The 18,598-nt window shown below is 52.4% G+C and overlaps 1 protein-coding gene across 6 annotated transcripts in view; it reads left to right on the forward strand.

Moving 5' to 3' along the window:
- The window catches only part of Zmiz1 (zinc finger MIZ-type containing 1), a 200,528-nt gene that overhangs the window by 173,946 nt on the left and 7,984 nt on the right, over positions 1-18,598 (forward strand). For 5 of the 6 annotated variants that reach the window (XM_041662299.1, XM_041662295.1, XM_041662296.1 and 2 more), the window contains 15 exons: positions 4,112-4,226; positions 5,100-5,317; positions 6,094-6,292; positions 7,143-7,433; positions 9,503-9,685; positions 10,413-10,490; positions 11,122-11,296; positions 11,750-11,891; positions 13,204-13,414; positions 14,464-14,569; positions 15,031-15,191; positions 15,898-15,965; positions 16,136-16,204; positions 16,611-16,855; positions 17,994-18,160. In XM_041662299.1, the coding sequence (XP_041518233.1) occupies positions 4,112-4,226; positions 5,100-5,317; positions 6,094-6,292; positions 7,143-7,433; positions 9,503-9,685; positions 10,413-10,490; positions 11,122-11,296; positions 11,750-11,891; positions 13,204-13,414; positions 14,464-14,569; positions 15,031-15,191; positions 15,898-15,965; positions 16,136-16,204; positions 16,611-16,855; positions 17,994-18,160 (2,428 nt within the window). The remainder of the gene's footprint in view (positions 1-4,111; positions 4,227-5,099; positions 5,318-6,093; positions 6,293-7,142; positions 7,434-9,502; positions 9,686-10,412; positions 10,491-11,121; positions 11,297-11,749; positions 11,892-13,203; positions 13,415-14,463; positions 14,570-15,030; positions 15,192-15,897; positions 15,966-16,135; positions 16,205-16,610; positions 16,856-17,993; positions 18,161-18,598) is intronic. The other variant, XM_041662298.1, reaches the window with a different exon arrangement.

Here is an 18,598-nt window from a genome sequence, read left to right on the forward strand (position 1 = left end):
ATGCTTACAGGTAAGGAAGAGGAGACTGACTCTTGTTAAGATCAAGATCACAGAAATTGCCCAGGGCCATTGGCAGTGGCTTTGCAAACAGTTTGGAGTTTGTTCCCAGCATTCCCTGGGCTGTTACCTCTTCCCATTCCCTTTGCCTTTGATGCAAGAAAGCATCCTGCATCCTGGGTGTGTGTGGACGTCACCCCAGGCCCCAGGGAGTCAAAGCCCAAGGCAGGAAGTCTCTCACATCTCCAGTGCCACAAGGGGTGAGCAGAGCACCTTCCTGGGAGGGTGCAGGGAACCTGGAACTGATCAGAGTAGAGCCAGGGTGGCAGAGCAGCCCTGGCCTGAGATGCGAATGCAGCACCTAAGGCAGGAGGCACGTAGCAGGTGCACAAGATGCCCTTCTACAGCCCAGCCCCTCTCGAGAGGGACAAGATTTTGGAGCAGGTTTACAAGGGCAGGAGTAGGTCTGGGGGCAGTTTGATACATGATTTGAACTCCCATAGAGGGGCAGAATTCACCTAGAGGGGTTATCAGGTCCTTGGGAGCTCTGACTACCCCTCTTTAGGACAGTTGTAAGGGTGAAGGGAGGAGCTTCTTACAGGTACCCCAAATTGCCAGGTACCCATCTGGACTCTCCATGCTATAGATTAATAAACAGTGCTGGTCAGAGAAGGAGGCCTTGAGACACCCTTCCCAGAGCTCCCACCCCCAGGCCTTTTTGTAACTTAGTCTCCTCTTATCCCAGCTAGCCCCTCTTCCCTGCTAGCATAAGAGCTTGGGTTGTCCTTGATCTTGGACACAAAGAAAGGTAGAAGTGAGAGTCCAGACAGAGGTGACACATTATAGGCTTAATGCTGTGGGTGCCTGTGGAGTTGAGAGCCTTTGCAAGGCAATGAGTCACACAGAGTGCTGGTGAATGCCATTTCTGTCGTGAGGTCCAAGGCCACCCTCCTCTGCGCCTGTCGCTTGCTTCTCCAGTATGCATTCGGCAACCCATAGGCCCTGTACATGCTAAGTTTATGGCCTCCTTTGCTCTGGGACAGTGAACCTGCTCGCCAGGCAGCGGAGTGCCCACTTTAGGAATGCTGGCTAGCTTTGTCTCTGCTGGTTGTGGGTAGGATGGAACAGGAAGAAGCTGATTTCTGCCCAGCCATGGTGCTGGGGATAGTAGGGACCTTTAGATGCAGTACCATGTGTTGAGAGACAGGGCCCCCCTAAACCTGTCTAGCTGCAATGTTAGAACCTGAATCCAACTCTGGCCTGGAAGATGGTGAGGAGCTTAATAAGCCATTCTGAGGGACAGGGTGTGGTGGGGGAAAGACAGACTTCTGCTTTATTTAGTCACTGGAGGACTTGTGTCTGTCCCACACACCCCAAATGGGAGTCTAGCAGGACAATGGGTGTCTCCTCTTTCTTTTGTGAAAACATGGCCTGCAGGGTCTCCCAGCAAGGACAATGGGTGGCTAGAAGTCTCCTCCTTTATTTTGTGAAAACATGGCCTGCAGGGTCTCCCGGCCAGGCCCCTTTTGCCAGCTTGTGACTTGCTCTTCCCTGGAAGAGCCGAGATGCCCATTCTGGCTGGCCTTAGGCTCACTCTCACGGGCTACACTTAGTCCCCAGTCAGCCCCCTCTGCTCCTGGGCCCTGTTCTGCCTAGTCAGCCATACCCTGTTTCTCTCCTCGTTCTAGCCCGGCTCTTTGCCCTTGAAACAGGGGACGCAGAATAATGAGCCTGAGTTACTTTAAGGACACCTCTTTATCCTCTTGGAGTGTGTCCTGCTCTGCCCCCAAGGCCTGTGCTCACACTGATGTACTTGACTGAGCCTCTTGGTACTGATTCTTGGTCTATAGTGGCAGGTGCGTCAAGAGAACAGTATTTATCCTCATTGTAGGCTACTGTGTTTTCTGTTCTTTAGTTTGGGTTTAGGATTTGGTTGTTTTTTTGTTTGGCTTTTGCTTTTTTTATTTTTGTTTTGTTTTGTTTTTGAGACAGGGTCTCATACAGCCCAGGATAGACTCAAACTTCCCACGTAGCCAAGGATGACCTTGAACTTCTGATTCTCCTATCTTCCACTCTTGAGATCATAGACTTACTGTCAGTGTTTCTCTCCAGGCTGTTTGTGCTAGTCAAGTGCTCTCCCATCTGAGCTCCACCCCAATTCGTCACTGTGGTCTGCTCCATAATCCTGACTGGGTGTCAGGACCCACTCCTGTGTTTGGGGAATGCATGAGGACATGCTCTCGGTCTCACAAATCAGAGTGCAGGAACCTGCCTCAAGGGAGCCCTGTGGGCTGAGCTAGTGAGGGACATGTCCAGGACTGCTTTTCAGGCCAGACAGCAGGGTCCAGAACAGTTTGAGGGGGGATTACTCCAGCCACCTTGAAGGGTGAGGAGAGGCCCCAGAACTCAGCCACTGTGGCCTAGAAAATACAGATTTTGCTCAGTACTGCTTCACCCGTGTTCAGGACTAGTTCAAGGCCTAATCCCTGTCCAGCTTGTTTGGCCATTGGCCTTTAATCCACTCTGTCCTACAAAACTGCTGGATTCGGTATACTCTAGATTCTGGAGTAGAGGCTAGGAAGATAATGATCAAACGTGATACCAGAGTGGTGAGGTGCTGTAAAAAAAATACAGAAAAGACAGCGTGGGCTGCTTCTTTATGTGACATGAGATAGGTGACTTTGCAGAGAAACAGGAAGGACCTGAGCACAGGCCAGTGGGGGCAGATCCGGGGGAGAGTGTCACAGATGAGGGTGTTCTGCTGTTCTAGGGCACAGGTATGATATCTTATGGCTCTCACTGAGGAAGGGCAGTTGAACTGCACTGACCTGGCTAATCTTAACGCTGTAACACACTTCAGGCCCCTCTCACTCCTCCCACATCACCTTGGCTAGCTGGAAGCCCTCACCGAATGCTCAGTGTAAACCTGAGACTGGATTGGAGGAAGTGGATTCCTAGCTGCTGATTGTTGGAGAAAGCCTCTTTTTGGTTTCCGGCTGCTCAGACCCAAAATAATCACACAGAAACTGTATTGTTTAAATCACTGCTTGGTCCATTAGCTCTAGCTTCTTATTGGCTAAACTCTTACATACTAATTTAACCCATCTACATTAATCTGTGTATTGCCATGTGGCTTGGCTTACCAGGTAAAGTTCCAATGTCTATCTCCGGCAGGGGTACATGGCTTCTCCCTGGCCCTGCCTTCTTTCTCCCAGCATTCACTTTCGTTTTCCCCGCCTAGTTCTTTCTGCCCTGCTCTGCTATAGGCTCAAAGCAGTCCTTTATTAACCAGTGATATTCCCAACATACAAAGGGAAATCTCACATCAGCTGATGTGTATGGGCTCCTTAGAAGGAGCGCCTTGAATAGGTGGCCAGTACAGGACTGGGTGAGGAGGTTAGTGCAGGCTTGGGGGTGAGCTGGTGTGGGGTATATCATTCTGGGGTGCATGGGGTGCGTTTGAACTTTGTCCATTCAACACTGGAAGCTGATGATGTTGACTTGTAGGCGAGGGAAGGTCTTAGCCAGTCAGGGATGTGCACAGGTCTGGGAGTGGGGGTTTGGGGTAGGGTACCCAGGCAGGCTTTGCTTGCTTGGTCCTGGGCCCAGAGGAAGGGTGACAGGGTGACCTAAGCCTGAATTCCAAGGACCAGGTCAGTAGGACAGAGCAGCTAGTTTGTCACAAGGTGCTGAGAACAAGGAGAAGAGCAAGATTCAGCTGTGACCTCTATAAAGTGGGCCCAGGCTGTCCCTGGAAGAGGCAGTGCCTATGTCCTGACTGTTTCTGGAGGGTCATGGGCAATAAGCATGCTTGAAGAAAGAGCTTACAGTGAGCTTTAGGTCACTCTGGTTTCTTCACTGCATGGCTATAGCTGCTGGACTATGGGCCCCGTTAAAGCAGTCACCACAGGTATGGCCCCTGCAGTGGTGAGGAAGGGTCGCTGCTATCTGGCCTGTTCCCATGGAGGGGGCATCTTTTCCGCATAAAGTACTGCCATAATCTGAGGTCCCAGGGCTCACTTGGGCAAGGGTGAGCTAGGATGGTGAGGTGAAGACACTGTCCACTGTCACCTGAGCCCTGCCCCAGCTCTAAAGACCTCTTCTCTCTCTGCAGTGATGGGTCATTTCCTTATGACTCGGTCCCTTGGCAGCAGAACACCAATCAGCCTCCCGGCTCCCTGTCCGTGGTCACCACGGTGTGGGGAGTGACGAACACATCCCAGAGTCAGGTAAGAACCTGTCCTGCTCCCTGCCATGACTCCTAGGCACAAATGTCCCTTATCTCCTTCCCCACTAGCAGGGAGGTTCTCCAGGGCACCATGCCGTGACAGCCCTCCTCACGGTCTGAAGCCAGTTTTAGGACATGCCTTGCTGCAGACTACTGCCACTTCAGGAAGGGTACACATTGCTTCAGGAGGGCCACAACTAGGTCTCTATGACCATCCCCATTGCAAAGCCTTCTGGGAGAAGGGAATTCTCTTCTGAGGCCATGTTTACTCTAGTAATGTAAACAAACCCTGTGTGTCACTGACCTCAGACTTCTAAGCAGGGAACCCTTGACCCTGAAAGGTCTGGATTAGGTTTAACCAAGATGTTACCTTTCAGTGAAGTGTGCCTGGGCCTTACAAACCCCTGTTGCCTTCCTAATCAAGCCTACTCTCATTCTTGTTTCTTCCTCTTTTCTCTCTCCTCCTTGCCTCTGTCCTAACAGAGGGTCTCCTACTGCTGGACTTGGGCTGGGCTGTCCTAGAGAGGGAGCTATCATTCTTCCCTGCACATCCACAGACAGGCTCTAGACACCCAGGCCCTATGGGCAGAGCTAGTGCGTGCCAAGGGCCTCACACCCCTCTCTGGAGCCTAGGGACCACTTGAGCTGACTTTGTGAGCCTGGGCTATCCCTTTGCCTCACTCCATCCTGGCTGAAGTTCTTAGCCCTCTCCTTTGGATCCATTTTGATTCTGGGAACTATTCAAGATACCCCATGCTTCTCTCTGTTGTGCCCACCCTGTGATGGTTTGCTCTTTTTTCCTTCCTCTCCTCATCTCTTTGTCCACACTACCTCAGGTACTGACCTCGGTGACAGCCACTCTCTCTGTTTGCAGGTCCTCGGGAACCCTATGGCCAATGCCAACAACCCTATGAATCCAGGTGGCAACCCCATGGCATCAGGCATGAGCACCAGCAACCCTGGCCTCAACTCCCCACAATTCGCAGGACAGCAGCAACAGTTCTCCACCAAAGCTGGCCCTGCACAGCCCTATATCCAACCCAACATGTATGGCCGACCCGGCTACCCCGGCAGCGGGGGCTTCGGAGCCAGGTGAGTGACCAGTCTGGGTGGTGTCCTTCTGATGTTAGCCCTTCCTTCCTGCCTACATCCAGAAAGGACTCTGGCTTGAATTCCAGCTCCACGTTGCCTGGTCCAGGATATGAGGACAGTGTTGCCATCTGTTTTATCAGGCTGGCATCAGCCCAACAGGGGTAGAAAGGCTACATTATCGCTTCCTTGTAAGTCAGTAAGGTGAACTGGCAGACCTGAAGAACAGTGACAGTGGGCTTCACTTGTTCAGAGTTCCTTAACTCTTTCTGCCCTTTAGAGGAAAGATGAAATAGAGACTAGAGCCCCCAGCTTCAGCCTGTGTCAAGGAAAGGACAGAAGCAGGCAAGCCACCCTTCCCTGTCTAGGCACCTTGACCTCAGTCCACCTAGCTGTAAGGATAAAGTTCCTGGGTTTCTGGCCTTGTAGTTCCAAACAGGAGTCTTACATTCCTGAACCCACATCCACACCTCTGCCACACAGCACCATACAATTCTCAGCTCACCGTCCACTAGAAGATAAGTTGTGGTGGCCAAGGGAAAGCAGAGAGGCTATTGGAAACCTTTAGCACCAGCTAAAATTCGAGGAACAAGTGACGTAGTTATCACTAGTAGCGAGAATAGCTGCCAACCTCAGGAGCCCCAGATCCCCTACTGGGCCTCATATCCACACGCTGGGTGCACAGAAGGCATGGATAAAACCCTGTAGTGTTCCTCCCAGCCCCAACCATGTCCCAGGCTCAGCTTTAGATTTGATTACTCCCTGCTTCTCCTTCACAGTTACCCTGGGGGTCCTAGTGCCCCTGCCGGCATGGGCATCCCTCCACATACCCGGCCTCCTGCTGATTTCACCCAACCAGCTGCTGCTGCTGCTGCAGCTGCAGTAGCAGCAGCCGCCGCCACAGCCACTGCCACAGCCACAGCTACAGTGGCAGCCTTGCAAGAGACCCAGAACAAGGATATAAACCAGTATGGACCGGTAAGGGTTCCTGCCTCCTGGTCTGGCCTCACCCAGACTGGGGAAATCTTGAGTGTAGGTGACAATGCATCTCCTTGGAAGGCCCTAAAAGGGTGTATGTTAGGGTGTGGGTGTGGTGGCATGGTTGGGTGTGGCAGGGGTTTTTGGTGTGCTGTGTTCTGCGTGGGAGATGGTAGCTCATGTGTGCATATGGGGAAGAGGTCCCCTGTTGGTCTCTGACTTCCTGGTTACCGAACAGTAGGCTCAGTGCCTAAAAAACACTTTATTACTAGCCTGTCCCCAATCACCTCTGAAGCCCCTATTGTCCTATTCACCTACTTTGTAGATTTTGCCCAGGCCTTATCATAGATCCTCTGACCTTCAGAAGGATAGGGTGGGGTGTGGAAAGGGGAGCCCCACAACCAGAAGCATGGAGGAAGGATACAGGGTGGGCAGGAAGAAGTGGGCTGTGTTAGTCACACTCAGTGTATAGAGGGTGTGTATCCATTGGCCACTGACGAAGGGCAAGGCCACGGCTTTCAGGAAAGGGCTTCAGCCTCCATCCTCATCCTCCTCCTCTTCCTGTATCCTCCCTGTCCCCCTCCCATCCTTGCCCACTTACCTGCCCCTGCCTGCCTCCCTGGGAATGCTGCCTGTGCATTGGAGTGACTGCTCCTTGTCCTACCCAAACCCTAGCTGCATTTTCCCAAGAGACCTGCAGAGGGCAACAATGAGCCCTGGAGACATCCCGGTTCCTTGCTGCAGCCACTTGGGAAAGTGTCCCTTCCCCCTTAGCTCCCTAACCTTCCCTCCCTGCACTTTCAATGCATGTGGCATTTTATTCTTTTTTTTTCTTCTTCTCCCGTTGAAGGTGTGTTCCTCTTTCCAGATGGGTCCCACCCAGGCGTATAACAGCCAATTCATGAACCAACCCGGGCCTCGGGGGCCTGCCTCCATGGGGGGCAGCATGAACCCTGCCAGCATGGCAGCTGGCATGACACCCTCGGGGATGAGCGGCCCTCCCATGGGCATGAACCAGCCCCGACCGCCTGGCATCAGCCCCTTTGGCACACATGGGCAAAGGATGCCCCAGCAGACCTACCCAGGCCCCCGGCCCCAGTCCCTTCCTATTCAGAGCATAAAGAGGCCCTACCCAGGAGAGGTAAGTGTGATAGCAGGTGGGAGATGGGAGAGGACGGGGCCCTGACATGAGGACCATAGACAGAGCCTTGGAAACGGCTCCCAGCAGACTGTCCCAAACTCCCTGTGAGGTGGGGTGGGAGGAAGTCACCAGGCCTCAGTGATACTCAGAAAACCACTGGCCAACACAGAGATGAGGATCCTGGCCCAGCAGATGCCCCCTGCCCACCCTAGTGAAGTTTGTCATTGGCACACCCCATGAAGCCCCTTCCTGAACATGGCACCCCAGCTCTCCATTCCCTCTCAGATCACATCCTTCTTGCTAGTCAAGACCGTGGCCTGAAGCGGATTTCTATCCCAAAGAGCATAAGTTCTCTGTGTCCCCACAGGTCCCCTCAGCAGTCACTGTCATAGAGAAGGGATGATGTGGTAACTGGTGTAGGTGTGCTAAGCCTGAGGCTCAGGAATAGGGGCTAGGTGTTTCCTGTCCATCCAGGAGGCTAGCTCAAGCCCCAAGCCTCAACCTATTGAGCACCAGTTCAGGGAGAGAAATTCAAAGGTCCATGGGTCGCCTCCTAGCCCTGGTTGCCCTTGGGTGGGGGCCTTAAGCCAATGACTTCACTCTCAGAGCACAGTTGTTTTTCTTAACACGCTATCCTCAACCTCCTGATATACCAGTGGCTACACTGGCCATGCATGCTCTGAGCTCCAGGCTGCTGCCCTAAGGCCAAAGAAGACTTGTTTATTAAGAATCCTGATTGAGGCCAAGCCCTCTGCTCTTACTAAAGGAGTCTTCCACAAAGCATTGCTGATTCCCACACGGTCCGGGTTATAATGGGGGATGGTTTCTGTGTCTGGGAGCTCTGACTTCCGCCTCATGGCAGCATGCTCATCCTGTGTTGGAAGTGTCACAGCCCCGCTGCATGCTGGAGTCGTGTTGTTTGATCCCATACAGTACTCATGTAGCCTCATGAACAAGCGGGTAGCAACCACTTCACACCAGGGTGAGAACTCACTGTGGCACAGAGCTAGCCGATGGGTCCCACAGTAAATCATGAAAAGTTCCTAAGTACTGCCTACTCTGACGTATGCTTCCAGGCACTGGAACATTGTCACCAACTAGATTGGAGCCTATAGAATGAAAGATTCTTAGACAGGGGATATTCTTGAATAGACAGGAAAGGAACCATTGACTCCAGGATGACGGCTCTAGGTACCTATGTCACAGGTGCCCTGGATCATCCACTGTTCCAGATAGGGAAGGTGACAGAAAGTGGCACTGTCTCCTTTCTAAATCACCTCTCCAGGAGGGGCTGTTTTGCCTCTTCATTGACTAGTTCTCCCACAGCTGTATAGAGAGTGGGTTGAAACTGATCAGAATGGAACACTGGGTAGATGTTTTGCTCAGCATGAGACATAAGGACAGTGATACCCAGATCAGCCTCTCTGCAAGGGTTGTCACCTCTTAGAAGTAAATTCTGTGACCTACATTTCCCTGACACAATGGGGAACACAGCCTGAGGAGGCACAAGGGTTTGGAGAAACGAAGGAATGCTTTAGGATTGAACCCCTCAAAGACACAGCTGAGAAGCTCTGAGCATCCGTGGAGTTCCAAGGGCACAGGCTTCCAAAAGAATAGTTTTATGGAGAGGTGGCCATGATTTGGACAGGCAGAATGTCATGTCCCTGGACGTCAGAGCAAGCAGAGGCTTCCAGTACTTTCTGGCTCATTCTTTCCCTATGATGGGTAGGAGACAGCAGAGCTAATAAGAGAAGTTGGGGGCAGGGCTGAAGAGATATAGTTCAGTGGTTAAGAGCACTGATTGCTCTTGCAGAGGAGCCAGGTTCAGCTACCAGAACCCATATGATGGCTCATACCCATCCATAATTCTAGTTCCAGCGGTACTGATACCTTCTGACTTTCACAGGTGCCAGGCATACACATGGTGCACATACATATTTGTGGGAAATATGCATATAAATATTTTTTAGAGAAAAAAAAATAAGCTAGACCCAGACCTGGCGTTTGGGTAAGTAAACACAGTGACACATCACTGCTGACCTACTCCTGACCTTTCTCCATTCCTCCAGCCTAACTATGGAAACCAGCAATATGGACCAAACAGCCAGTTCCCCACCCAGCCAGGCCAGTACCCCACCCCCAACCCTCCAAGGCCACTTACTTCTCCCAACTACCCTGGACAAAGGATGCCGAGCCAACCCAGCACTGGGCAGTACCCACCCCCCACGGTCAACATGGGGCAGTATTACAAGGTGAGTCCCCCCTTACCCTAGGCACTCACATCTCTAACCCCAGTCTTCAACAGCATTCTGACCCTGTGTGTATTCCTGAAGGAATCAAGAGGCAGGGGGATATCCTACTGTTCTCTGGGTGCTTAGTTGTGTCTATGAGGAGGACCCTGTTCTCATGAGTTCAGATGGTCGGCGTCTTTTCCCTTCTTCACAGTACATGAGGTAGTGATGGCAGAGGCGGCACAATTCCGAAGGACAAAACTACCCCTGTAATCTTGAGTCTGCCCCCGTCCCATCGTTGTATGCTTATTACTTATTTTCCAGAGTATCTCTGTTCTCTATCACACCCTACCTCACTTTTTTTTAGTGTTCGCTTCTTGTTTTTCACTTTTACGGTGCTGCTGCGATAAAGATCTGTGAGCATTTAGCCTTTCCGCTGCCATCATTGCAGAATGCGTTCTCAGAAGGGAAAACCCCTCCATAGTTTACACTACGCCAGCTTGGGTGGCCCATGTGTGTGTATATTTCCCATCTTGGCTCCCACTCCGGCACCATACCTGTTGCTGTTCCGGAGTCTTACTAAAGTTGCACCTGTGGCAAAAAGAGAGGCAGAGCTCGGGGCCTTCTGCTTTCCATCCTGGTCCCGAAGACCCTTCTTAGTTCCTCTTCCCCAGCGCACTCCTGTCTCCAAGGGGGCCAGACCATGGGGCTCTTCTGCCTTCCACTCATTCCTGTTTTATTCCAACAGCCAGAACAGTTTAATGGGCAGAATAACACCTTCTCTGGAAGCAGCTACAGCAGTTACAGCCAAGGGAACGTCAACAGGGTGAGTGTCATTTTAGTCTTAGAAAGTCAAGCTGACCCTCAGCAGGTGGCAGCAGGTGGCTCAAACACTTCCCCTTCCTGCCCCAGCATCTCTGCATGTTTGGAGGGGTGCACAGATGGAGGATATACTTTTTGGTCATCTGCTGAGACATGGATATGCTCAGGACCTAGTCCACTGCTCTGCTAGGTCACCAAGGACAAACATGGGCCCTACAGAAAATCAGACAAAGAAAAGATCCTGGGGACTGGGACTCCTCCCTGCCCCCAGCAGCTCAGGGGAATGTGGACTAGAATCTCAGTGTGGGGAAGCCAGCTGCCCTTTCTTCCTGCTGTAGGTTAGACAAGTCATTAGTACACAGCCTATGTGTCCCCTTTGACACCTGGCTGGGGGAACTTGACCTGAGGGGATCAGCAGAGTGTTTTGAAAAGGGATGTGGTCCTTCCCAGTCCCTCCTGTCCTCCAAAAGGAGAAGGATCCTGCAGGTGGGAGTGTCCTCTGGTGACTCCCCTCTCTTGGGATGAGGAGCAGCCCTGGGGTTGGATTTTGATGCCGACAGTAGAGTATATGTCCACCTTCTCAACCAGTTGTCTTCCTGTGAGTCTATAACCTATTTCTGATTATCTTTTCCCAGCCTCCCAGGCCGGTTCCTGTGGCAAATTACCCCCACTCGCCTGTTCCAGGGAACCCCACACCCCCCATGACTCCCGGGAGCAGCATACCTCCCTACCTGTCCCCCAGCCAAGATGTCAAGCCACCCTTCCCACCTGACATCAAGCCAAATATGAGCGCTCTGCCACCACCCCCAGGTGAGGATCTCACACTCTCCATTCCTCTTCAGGTAGCTCCATCTGGAGCCCCCAGTGAGCAGGGTCAGAGGGCTCAGAAGCTGGGCTACCTGGGGTAGAGTTAGGCAGAAAGGACAGAGGGACTGAGAGCAAGGATTCCTCTTTCCCTGCAACATTTGGTGTGGGGCTGGACTGTCCATAGTCATCCTCTCTCTTGGACACCAGGAAGAGCCTGGGGCTTCGGGGACAGAGAGGCCAGTGAGAGAATTGGGACTGCGTGGTGGAGTGAGCCTGCTGAGCTAAAGGAAGCCACAGACTCTCAATCATGTGCTTAAGTTCACCAGTACTTTCTGGGGCTCTTGGCCCACATTCATGTTCTTTGAGCATGCTTCCCAAGGCGATGTCATATGGGTGAGTGAGTCCCACTCCGGCCCCGGGGTGCTTGCCACTTACATGGTCCTTGTCTTTGCCCAGCCAACCACAATGATGAGCTACGACTCACATTCCCTGTGCGGGATGGCGTGGTTCTGGAGCCCTTCCGCCTGGAGCACAACCTGGCTGTCAGCAACCATGTGTTCCACCTGCGGCCCACGGTTCATCAGACGCTGATGTGGAGGTGAGGTGACCTGCATGGCGGCTGCCTTGCACAGGTGCTGGCAGCAGCTTCCTGCCACTCACCTCTTCAGCATCATTGATAGGGCCATGCACTATGCCAAGCCCTGGGGATGTCACAAGGAACTCACAGGAGAGGGACTAAGCCTCAACAACTAGGAACAGCTCTTACCCTAGTTCTAAGTGTTGACAGGATTTTCCAGACGGTAGGGAGGCTAACAGAGCCCTAAAGGCTGGGAAGAGGGTATCTCGTCAAGGTGACGAATTAGCAAAAGGAAACGCCGTCAGCCTGAACGTGGTTTGTGGCCAAAGCTGCCAGTGTGATGAGAGGAGGCAATTGAGTACAGCAGAATTGAGCTAGGTAGGCTCCCCAAGCTCTGTTGATTGCCAGGAGGTGACCACTGTCTGGTACTGCTCACCCTTAGGGTTGTGCTCAAGCCATGGGCCAGACTCTGTGAGGCAGTGCTTTTCCTTTTGATTGAAGGGAAGACTGAGGCTGGAGGAGTATCTTAAAGAATGTGAGTTCTCAACACACAAAGTAAAGCTAAGACTTGAATTGGGGCTTATAGATTCCAAAAGCCCGCCTGATCTTTGGTCACCCAGAGACTGACACAGAGCCCCCTCCCACCCCAGCTGCTTAGTTGAGCATCCTAAGAGCTGGAAGGGGTTCTCTGCTCCAGCGTGTTTGAAAACACACAACTTTGGGCAACCAGTGGCTGTCACAGGCAAAATAGAATGGGCATTCAGGACACAGTAGCTGAGCTGCTACAGTGGGAGTCCTGAGGCTTCAGAATACACAAACAAAATGGATCAGAGATGCTGTTCCTGCCACCACCTGGAGATGGCCCCAAAGCCACAATCAGCATTACTGCTGGTCTGGTCAAACATCTTTCCTTTTGTCCTTCTGACTCTCTTAGGGAAAAAGAGTCACTCGAAGGCAGACAGGGTAGCCAGGGCTATGGGAGTGGCTTACATGGAAATGTAAGGGCTTGGGATGTTAGGATGGATTTGGATTAGTAGGGAAAATAGAATCTCTAGGGCATTGGTTCTCAGCCTATGGGTCCCAACCCCATTGAGGATCATATATCAGCTATTTGTATTATAATTCATAACAGTAGCAGAATAACAGCTATGAAGTAGCAACAAAATAATTTTATGGTCGGAGGTCACCACAGCATGAGGAACTGCATTAAAGGGTTGCAGCAGTAGGAAGGTTGAGAACCGCTGCTCTCCGGTGAGGGAAGGGAAGGCTGTGGCCACTGGGGAGGGTCCCTAGGAACTCCGGATGATTGGTGCCCATCCCGTGCTCTCCTCAGGTCAGACCTGGAACTGCAGTTCAAGTGCTACCATCATGAGGATCGGCAGATGAACACCAACTGGCCAGCCTCGGTGCAGGTCAGCGTCAACGCCACCCCCCTCACGATCGAGCGAGGCGACAACAAGACCTCCCACAAGCCCCTGCACCTCAAGCATGTATGCCAGCCGGGCCGTAACACCATCCAGATCACTGTCACCGCCTGCTGCTGTGTGAGTAGGGTGGGCAGGCAGGACTGGGAGCATCGCCCTGGTCTCCCCTGAGTCCTGAGGCATACCCTGGGACATGGTTCTCCATCCCCAACGTGATCTAAGCTGCTGTCCTCTGGCCATTTCTGTTATACTTAGTCGTTTCTCCTTTGCACTCTGCCTCCATTGGGATTCCACACACCTCCCCTTTATTCCTTGGTGCCACCCCAGGCACGAGCACCTCATCCCAATGGCCAGGCCAAAGCTGTGATCTACTCTTACCTCATTTGAAAAATTCATATTCTCGCCGTCTCCCCCCATACCTCTGCTAAATATGGAGGTAAATCAATTCGTGTTGTCTTAGAGGGGCAGCGGAGAGGATGTATATACAATGCACTCCCTTGTGCACACACAGACACATTGCATATCCCTCCAATGTCTGTGATTTGAGACTGCCACAGAACTTTCCCCCTGTCCCTAGAAATCAGAGGCTGGGACACAGGGCTTTCCCTGGGATACTTAACAGGGAAGTAAATTGCCTGCCTTATTCTGTTGGTGTCTCTGAAAGATCCAAAAGGAAACACTCAGTCCAATCTGACAATGCAGAGGGGATGAGGCCAAAGAAATTGAACCTATAGATGGGAATGCTTCCTGAGGCTGCATAGCCATAGCATAAGAGTTGGAATACATGATCCTAGAAGGATTCCTAGGGGGAGGTTGGCAGGGATGAGCCCACAAGAAGGATGAGAAGTTAGGACAGGAGAGCAGGAATATACTGGAGCCTAGTCCTGGTACCATGTGTACTATAACCTGAACCAGGAGCCTTTTCAGTGTGAAATCCACCCTGTTAGCCTCAAACATAGGCAGTCATTTCAAAACCCAGCCTCTTAGTCCTGGGTCTCATTCTGCTTTTCAAGCCCCTCTTTCTCCCTTGTCCTGGGGTACCCTCTCCTAAAGAGGCATCATTGAGGTCCTGTAAACCCTTGGGCATGGGGCAGCTTGGGACACATATGCTGCAGACAAGGCAGGTATGGGAACTGTGGGTCACACTGAGCTTCCTGCTCTCTCTGCAGTCCCACCTCTTCGTGCTGCAGCTGGTACACAGACCCTCCGTGCGCTCCGTGCTGCAGGGCCTCCTCAAGAAGCGCCTACTACCTGCCGAGCACTGCATCACAAAAAGTGAGTCGGGTGGGAGGGACTGGGCCCAAGAGATGGTAATGCCCAGGATGCCAAGCCCTAGAGCACCTCTTGTGGGATGTACTGCCCCTCCTATCTACAGTTCTGTTCCTTAGTGTTCTCCCCTCGAGCCCTTGAACACCTCCGTGCAGTCTGGCTTCTATTGCTACACTCGCAGAACTAAGTGCAGAAGTGCCTGAGGGCTTTTTGCTGACCCAGTTAAATCAGACGAGCACCAGACTGGGTTTCTGTGAGCTTTGCAGAAAGTTGCTGTTCCTAGCGAGGGTGGAGTCTGCTCTTCAGAAAAGGGGCTCTCCTCAGTCCTGTCTCCCTCGTGCATCACATGTGGAAGGCGGAGCGGGGGTGGGGCAGGGATATGGCATATCCAGAACATGTTCGGGAACTTGCTTAGACCCAACCTCGGCAGAACACCCAGCCCTCACCCTGTGCCTCCTCCCCCACAGTCAAGCGGAATTTCAGCAGTGTGGCCGCCTCCTCGGGCAACACAACTCTCAACGGGGAGGATGGTGTGGAGCAGACAGCCATCAAGGTGTCTCTGAAGTGCCCCATCACATTCCGGCGCATACAGCTGCCTGCTCGAGGCCACGATTGCAAGCATGTTCAGGTGAGCAGTCCCAGGAAGTGCACCTCTGAGGCGGGCTGCACGGAATTGGCAGGGTGACAAAGGACACCATGGCCATTGGCAGCCATGCTCTCAGGCTTCTTTTTTCCTTTCAAGTCCATCTCTGGGGTCCCGGTGATGTTAGTACCGAAATATAGTTAGACAATCAGCTATTGAAGGGCAGCTGGAAGTTATGACTAGACACCACAGGCCTGTTTAGGGACCTGCCCTGAGCAGGTTTTCAGGAAGGAGACAACCCAGACAAGCAAAGGGGGGATGCCCAGGGTATGTGTCCTAGAACAGGGGTGCAAGGGTCACGGGGCCCAGGTATACTATCTTCTACAGCATGGTCCATCCTAAAAGCTGAGTGGCAGACAGGCTTCCCTCCGAGTGTGTAGGTGTTGAGAGGCGATGTGATCGCTTTATCTGATCCAGACTGCTGAACTTGATCAGATTCATTCTGGGTCCCTGAACTGTACTAAAGGGACTGCCAGAGGCTGCACTGCTCCTGGCCTCAGTAAGAGACAAAGGCAGTGAGACTTGGATGGGGTACAGGGTCCGGAGGGGCTTTAAGGACAGGGAAATGGTAGGTGACGGCTGCTGCACAGGAGCAGTAGACACAGCAGGACATTCCTCCTGTGGGTCCAGAACCAAGGTAAGGTGTCTCCAGACAGTGCTGATCTTACCTATCTGTCTCCTGCTTCCACAGTGCTTTGACCTGGAGTCATACCTCCAGCTGAATTGTGAGCGAGGGACCTGGAGGTGTCCTGTGTGCAAGTAAGTGGTGCTCACTTGGCCTGTTCTTGGGGCTCTACGCTGCTCTGTTTACCCCTCAGGTGAAACAGGCCCCTGCAGAGGCACGGGTCTCGCAGTGGCAGGATGATGGTGATGGGTGGGCTGTGCCCTGCCTCCAGGAGCAAAGACCAAGCCTTGTTCTTCTTTTTCAGTAAAACTGCTCTGCTTGAGGGTCTAGAGGTGGATCAGTATATGTGGGGGATCCTGAATGCCATCCAACAGTAAGTGAAGTCCCCACTAGAGGGGTTCAGCCTGGCTTGGAGGAGAGGGAAAAGCGGGGGCGGGGGGTATAGAGAGTCCTGAGTACTTCCTAGGCAGCCGCCAATCTGCAGCCTGACCTCGGGAATTCCTGGACCTAGAGGCCAATGTGTTCTAGAAGGGACAGAACTCAGCCAGTGCAGAAACTTCTCTTTTTTTGGAGGGGGATAGAGGGTGGGGGGAAGTTCTTGGGTTCAGCAACCCCAGGCTCTGTTTTTCTAAGAATCAATGTCCCCATTTCACCAAAGATGTGAACCCCACTAGGCCTCTGCCCTATAAGCAGCTCTGACATAGGAGGGTAGACATAATCTTCTCTCCAAAACTAGGGACTCTAAGCCTCAGTTTTGCCTCCTTTGCTGTCCCCGCCAGCTCCGAGTTTGAAGAGGTCACCATTGACCCCACATGCAGCTGGCGGCCAGTGCCCATCAAGTCAGACCTCCACATCAAGGATGACCCTGATGGCATCCCCTCAAAGCGGTTTAAAACTATGAGCCCCAGCCAGATGATCATGCCCAATGTCATGGAGATGATCGCTGCTCTGGGCCCTGGCCCATCTCCCTACCCCCTCCCACCTCCTCCTGGGGGCACCAGTTCCAACGACTACAGCAGCCAAGGTAAGTAATGTGATACTGGATAGGGAGAGAAGAGGCCAGTCTGGGTCCACTGGGGACTTGGGATTTCTATGTAGCAAATTGATGGTATCAGGTACAGAATGGGAGAAGAAAGGCAGAGTGGGGCCGGATAAATGGTTCAGTGTTAAAACCACTTGTATTTGCAGAGGGCCTGGGTTCGATTCCCAGAACCCACATGACTCAGAACCAACCATAACTGCGGTATAAAGGGATCCAATGCTCTCTTCTGAACTCCACCCGCACCAGGCATACACTTACATGCAGGCAAAACATTCCACTCAGACACATAAAAAAATAAGTCTTAAAAATACAAGGGGGTGGGGCAGAGGGAACGTTCCCTCTGAAAATAGTCCTCAGGCCTCTAGACTTGGGGGAATAATGGTCCAAGCCCAAAGATTTCACAGCCTGCTCTGCCAGGTTACCAGCCCTGCTCTTCTGCGTCTCCCAGCCTCCCAGAGAGAGCCTAGGCCCTGGAGCCCTATCCTTTGCTTACCCAGGCCACTGTCATCAATTCCAGACTTTCGACACCACCCCTGCTGTCTTCCACTCAGTTCCTAGAAAATATCTGTCTGAGGATGGTCACCCTGTCACTCAGCTCTGTCATCTTAGCTCTTCAAGGTGCCCAGGTCATTAGTGGACCAAAATCATTAGTTTACTGACTTAAGTCCACAGCCTCAGGACCCTGACATCCCAGCCTTCTGACTGTGTCTCACCATCACCATGAATACAGTGGCTGGAGAGGCTGGTTTATCATCTGGAGCCTGGTGCTCTTGGACACGGTGGAATAGCCCCCTGGGTGTGGGGTTGGTAGGAAATATGGCCCCAGTAGACAGCAGCCCAGCAACTCCTGTTCTCGTCTCAGATTGAGCCTCTTCCGGTGTCTCTGGCCTTTCTGCCCTTCTGTAACAGAGGAGCAGCCCACTCCCCTGGGGTGAGGGTGTTTTTTTTTGCACATACCTGGGGTACCCCAGCCCATCCGAAAGCGTGACTGCTTCATTATATAGCAGCCATGCCTGCCTGTCTCGAGGAACGGCATGAACTTGGCTTTTTGACTGTCAGCTGAGGGTGACCCCCTTCCCTCTAGATGACCTCCCTCCACCCCATCTTAATTCCATCCCAGGAAACAACTACCAGGGCCATGGCAATTTTGACTTCCCCCATGGGAATCCCGGAGGGACATCTATGAACGACTTCATGCATGGTCCCCCCCAGCTCTCTCACCCACCGGACATGCCCAACAACATGGCTGCCCTCGAGAAACCCCTCAGCCACCCCATGCAGGAAACTGTGAGTACCTTTAACTTGTGTCTCAGCCTTTCCATTTGCCTGTGTTCCATTCCCAGCCTCATCTGGGGCTGACTGAGGCAGGGGTGCTCTCCCTTGGGATATTGTGATGTAAGTACCCTGGTTCCTTCCTCAACAAAAAGAAAAATTAAGAATTAGGTCTGAGGGCTCTGAAAAAAGGGAGAAGCTGGCGTGGTTGGATTGGTTTAGTGAGAATTCTGGATTATCTTGAAATTAAGCAAGCTCCAGGCTTCCTCATGCATCCCCATGGACCACCTCCAAGCTCCACTTAACACTTGTCCAACTCTCCTCTGATTCCAGCCCCCGGGAAATGGGTCCCATGCTTAGACACTTAGTCTCCAGGGATCTGAATCTTTCCATTCGGGGTCTCACCATCCCCTGCCAACAGAAGGGTTCAGGACATCTGACCTCACTTGAGGT

This window comes from Microtus oregoni, unplaced genomic scaffold (genome assembly GCF_018167655.1).
Source record: "Microtus oregoni isolate MIOR12 unplaced genomic scaffold, Mior012 000013F_ref0000133, whole genome shotgun sequence".
Lineage (NCBI taxonomy): Eukaryota > Metazoa > Chordata > Mammalia > Rodentia > Cricetidae > Microtus > Microtus oregoni.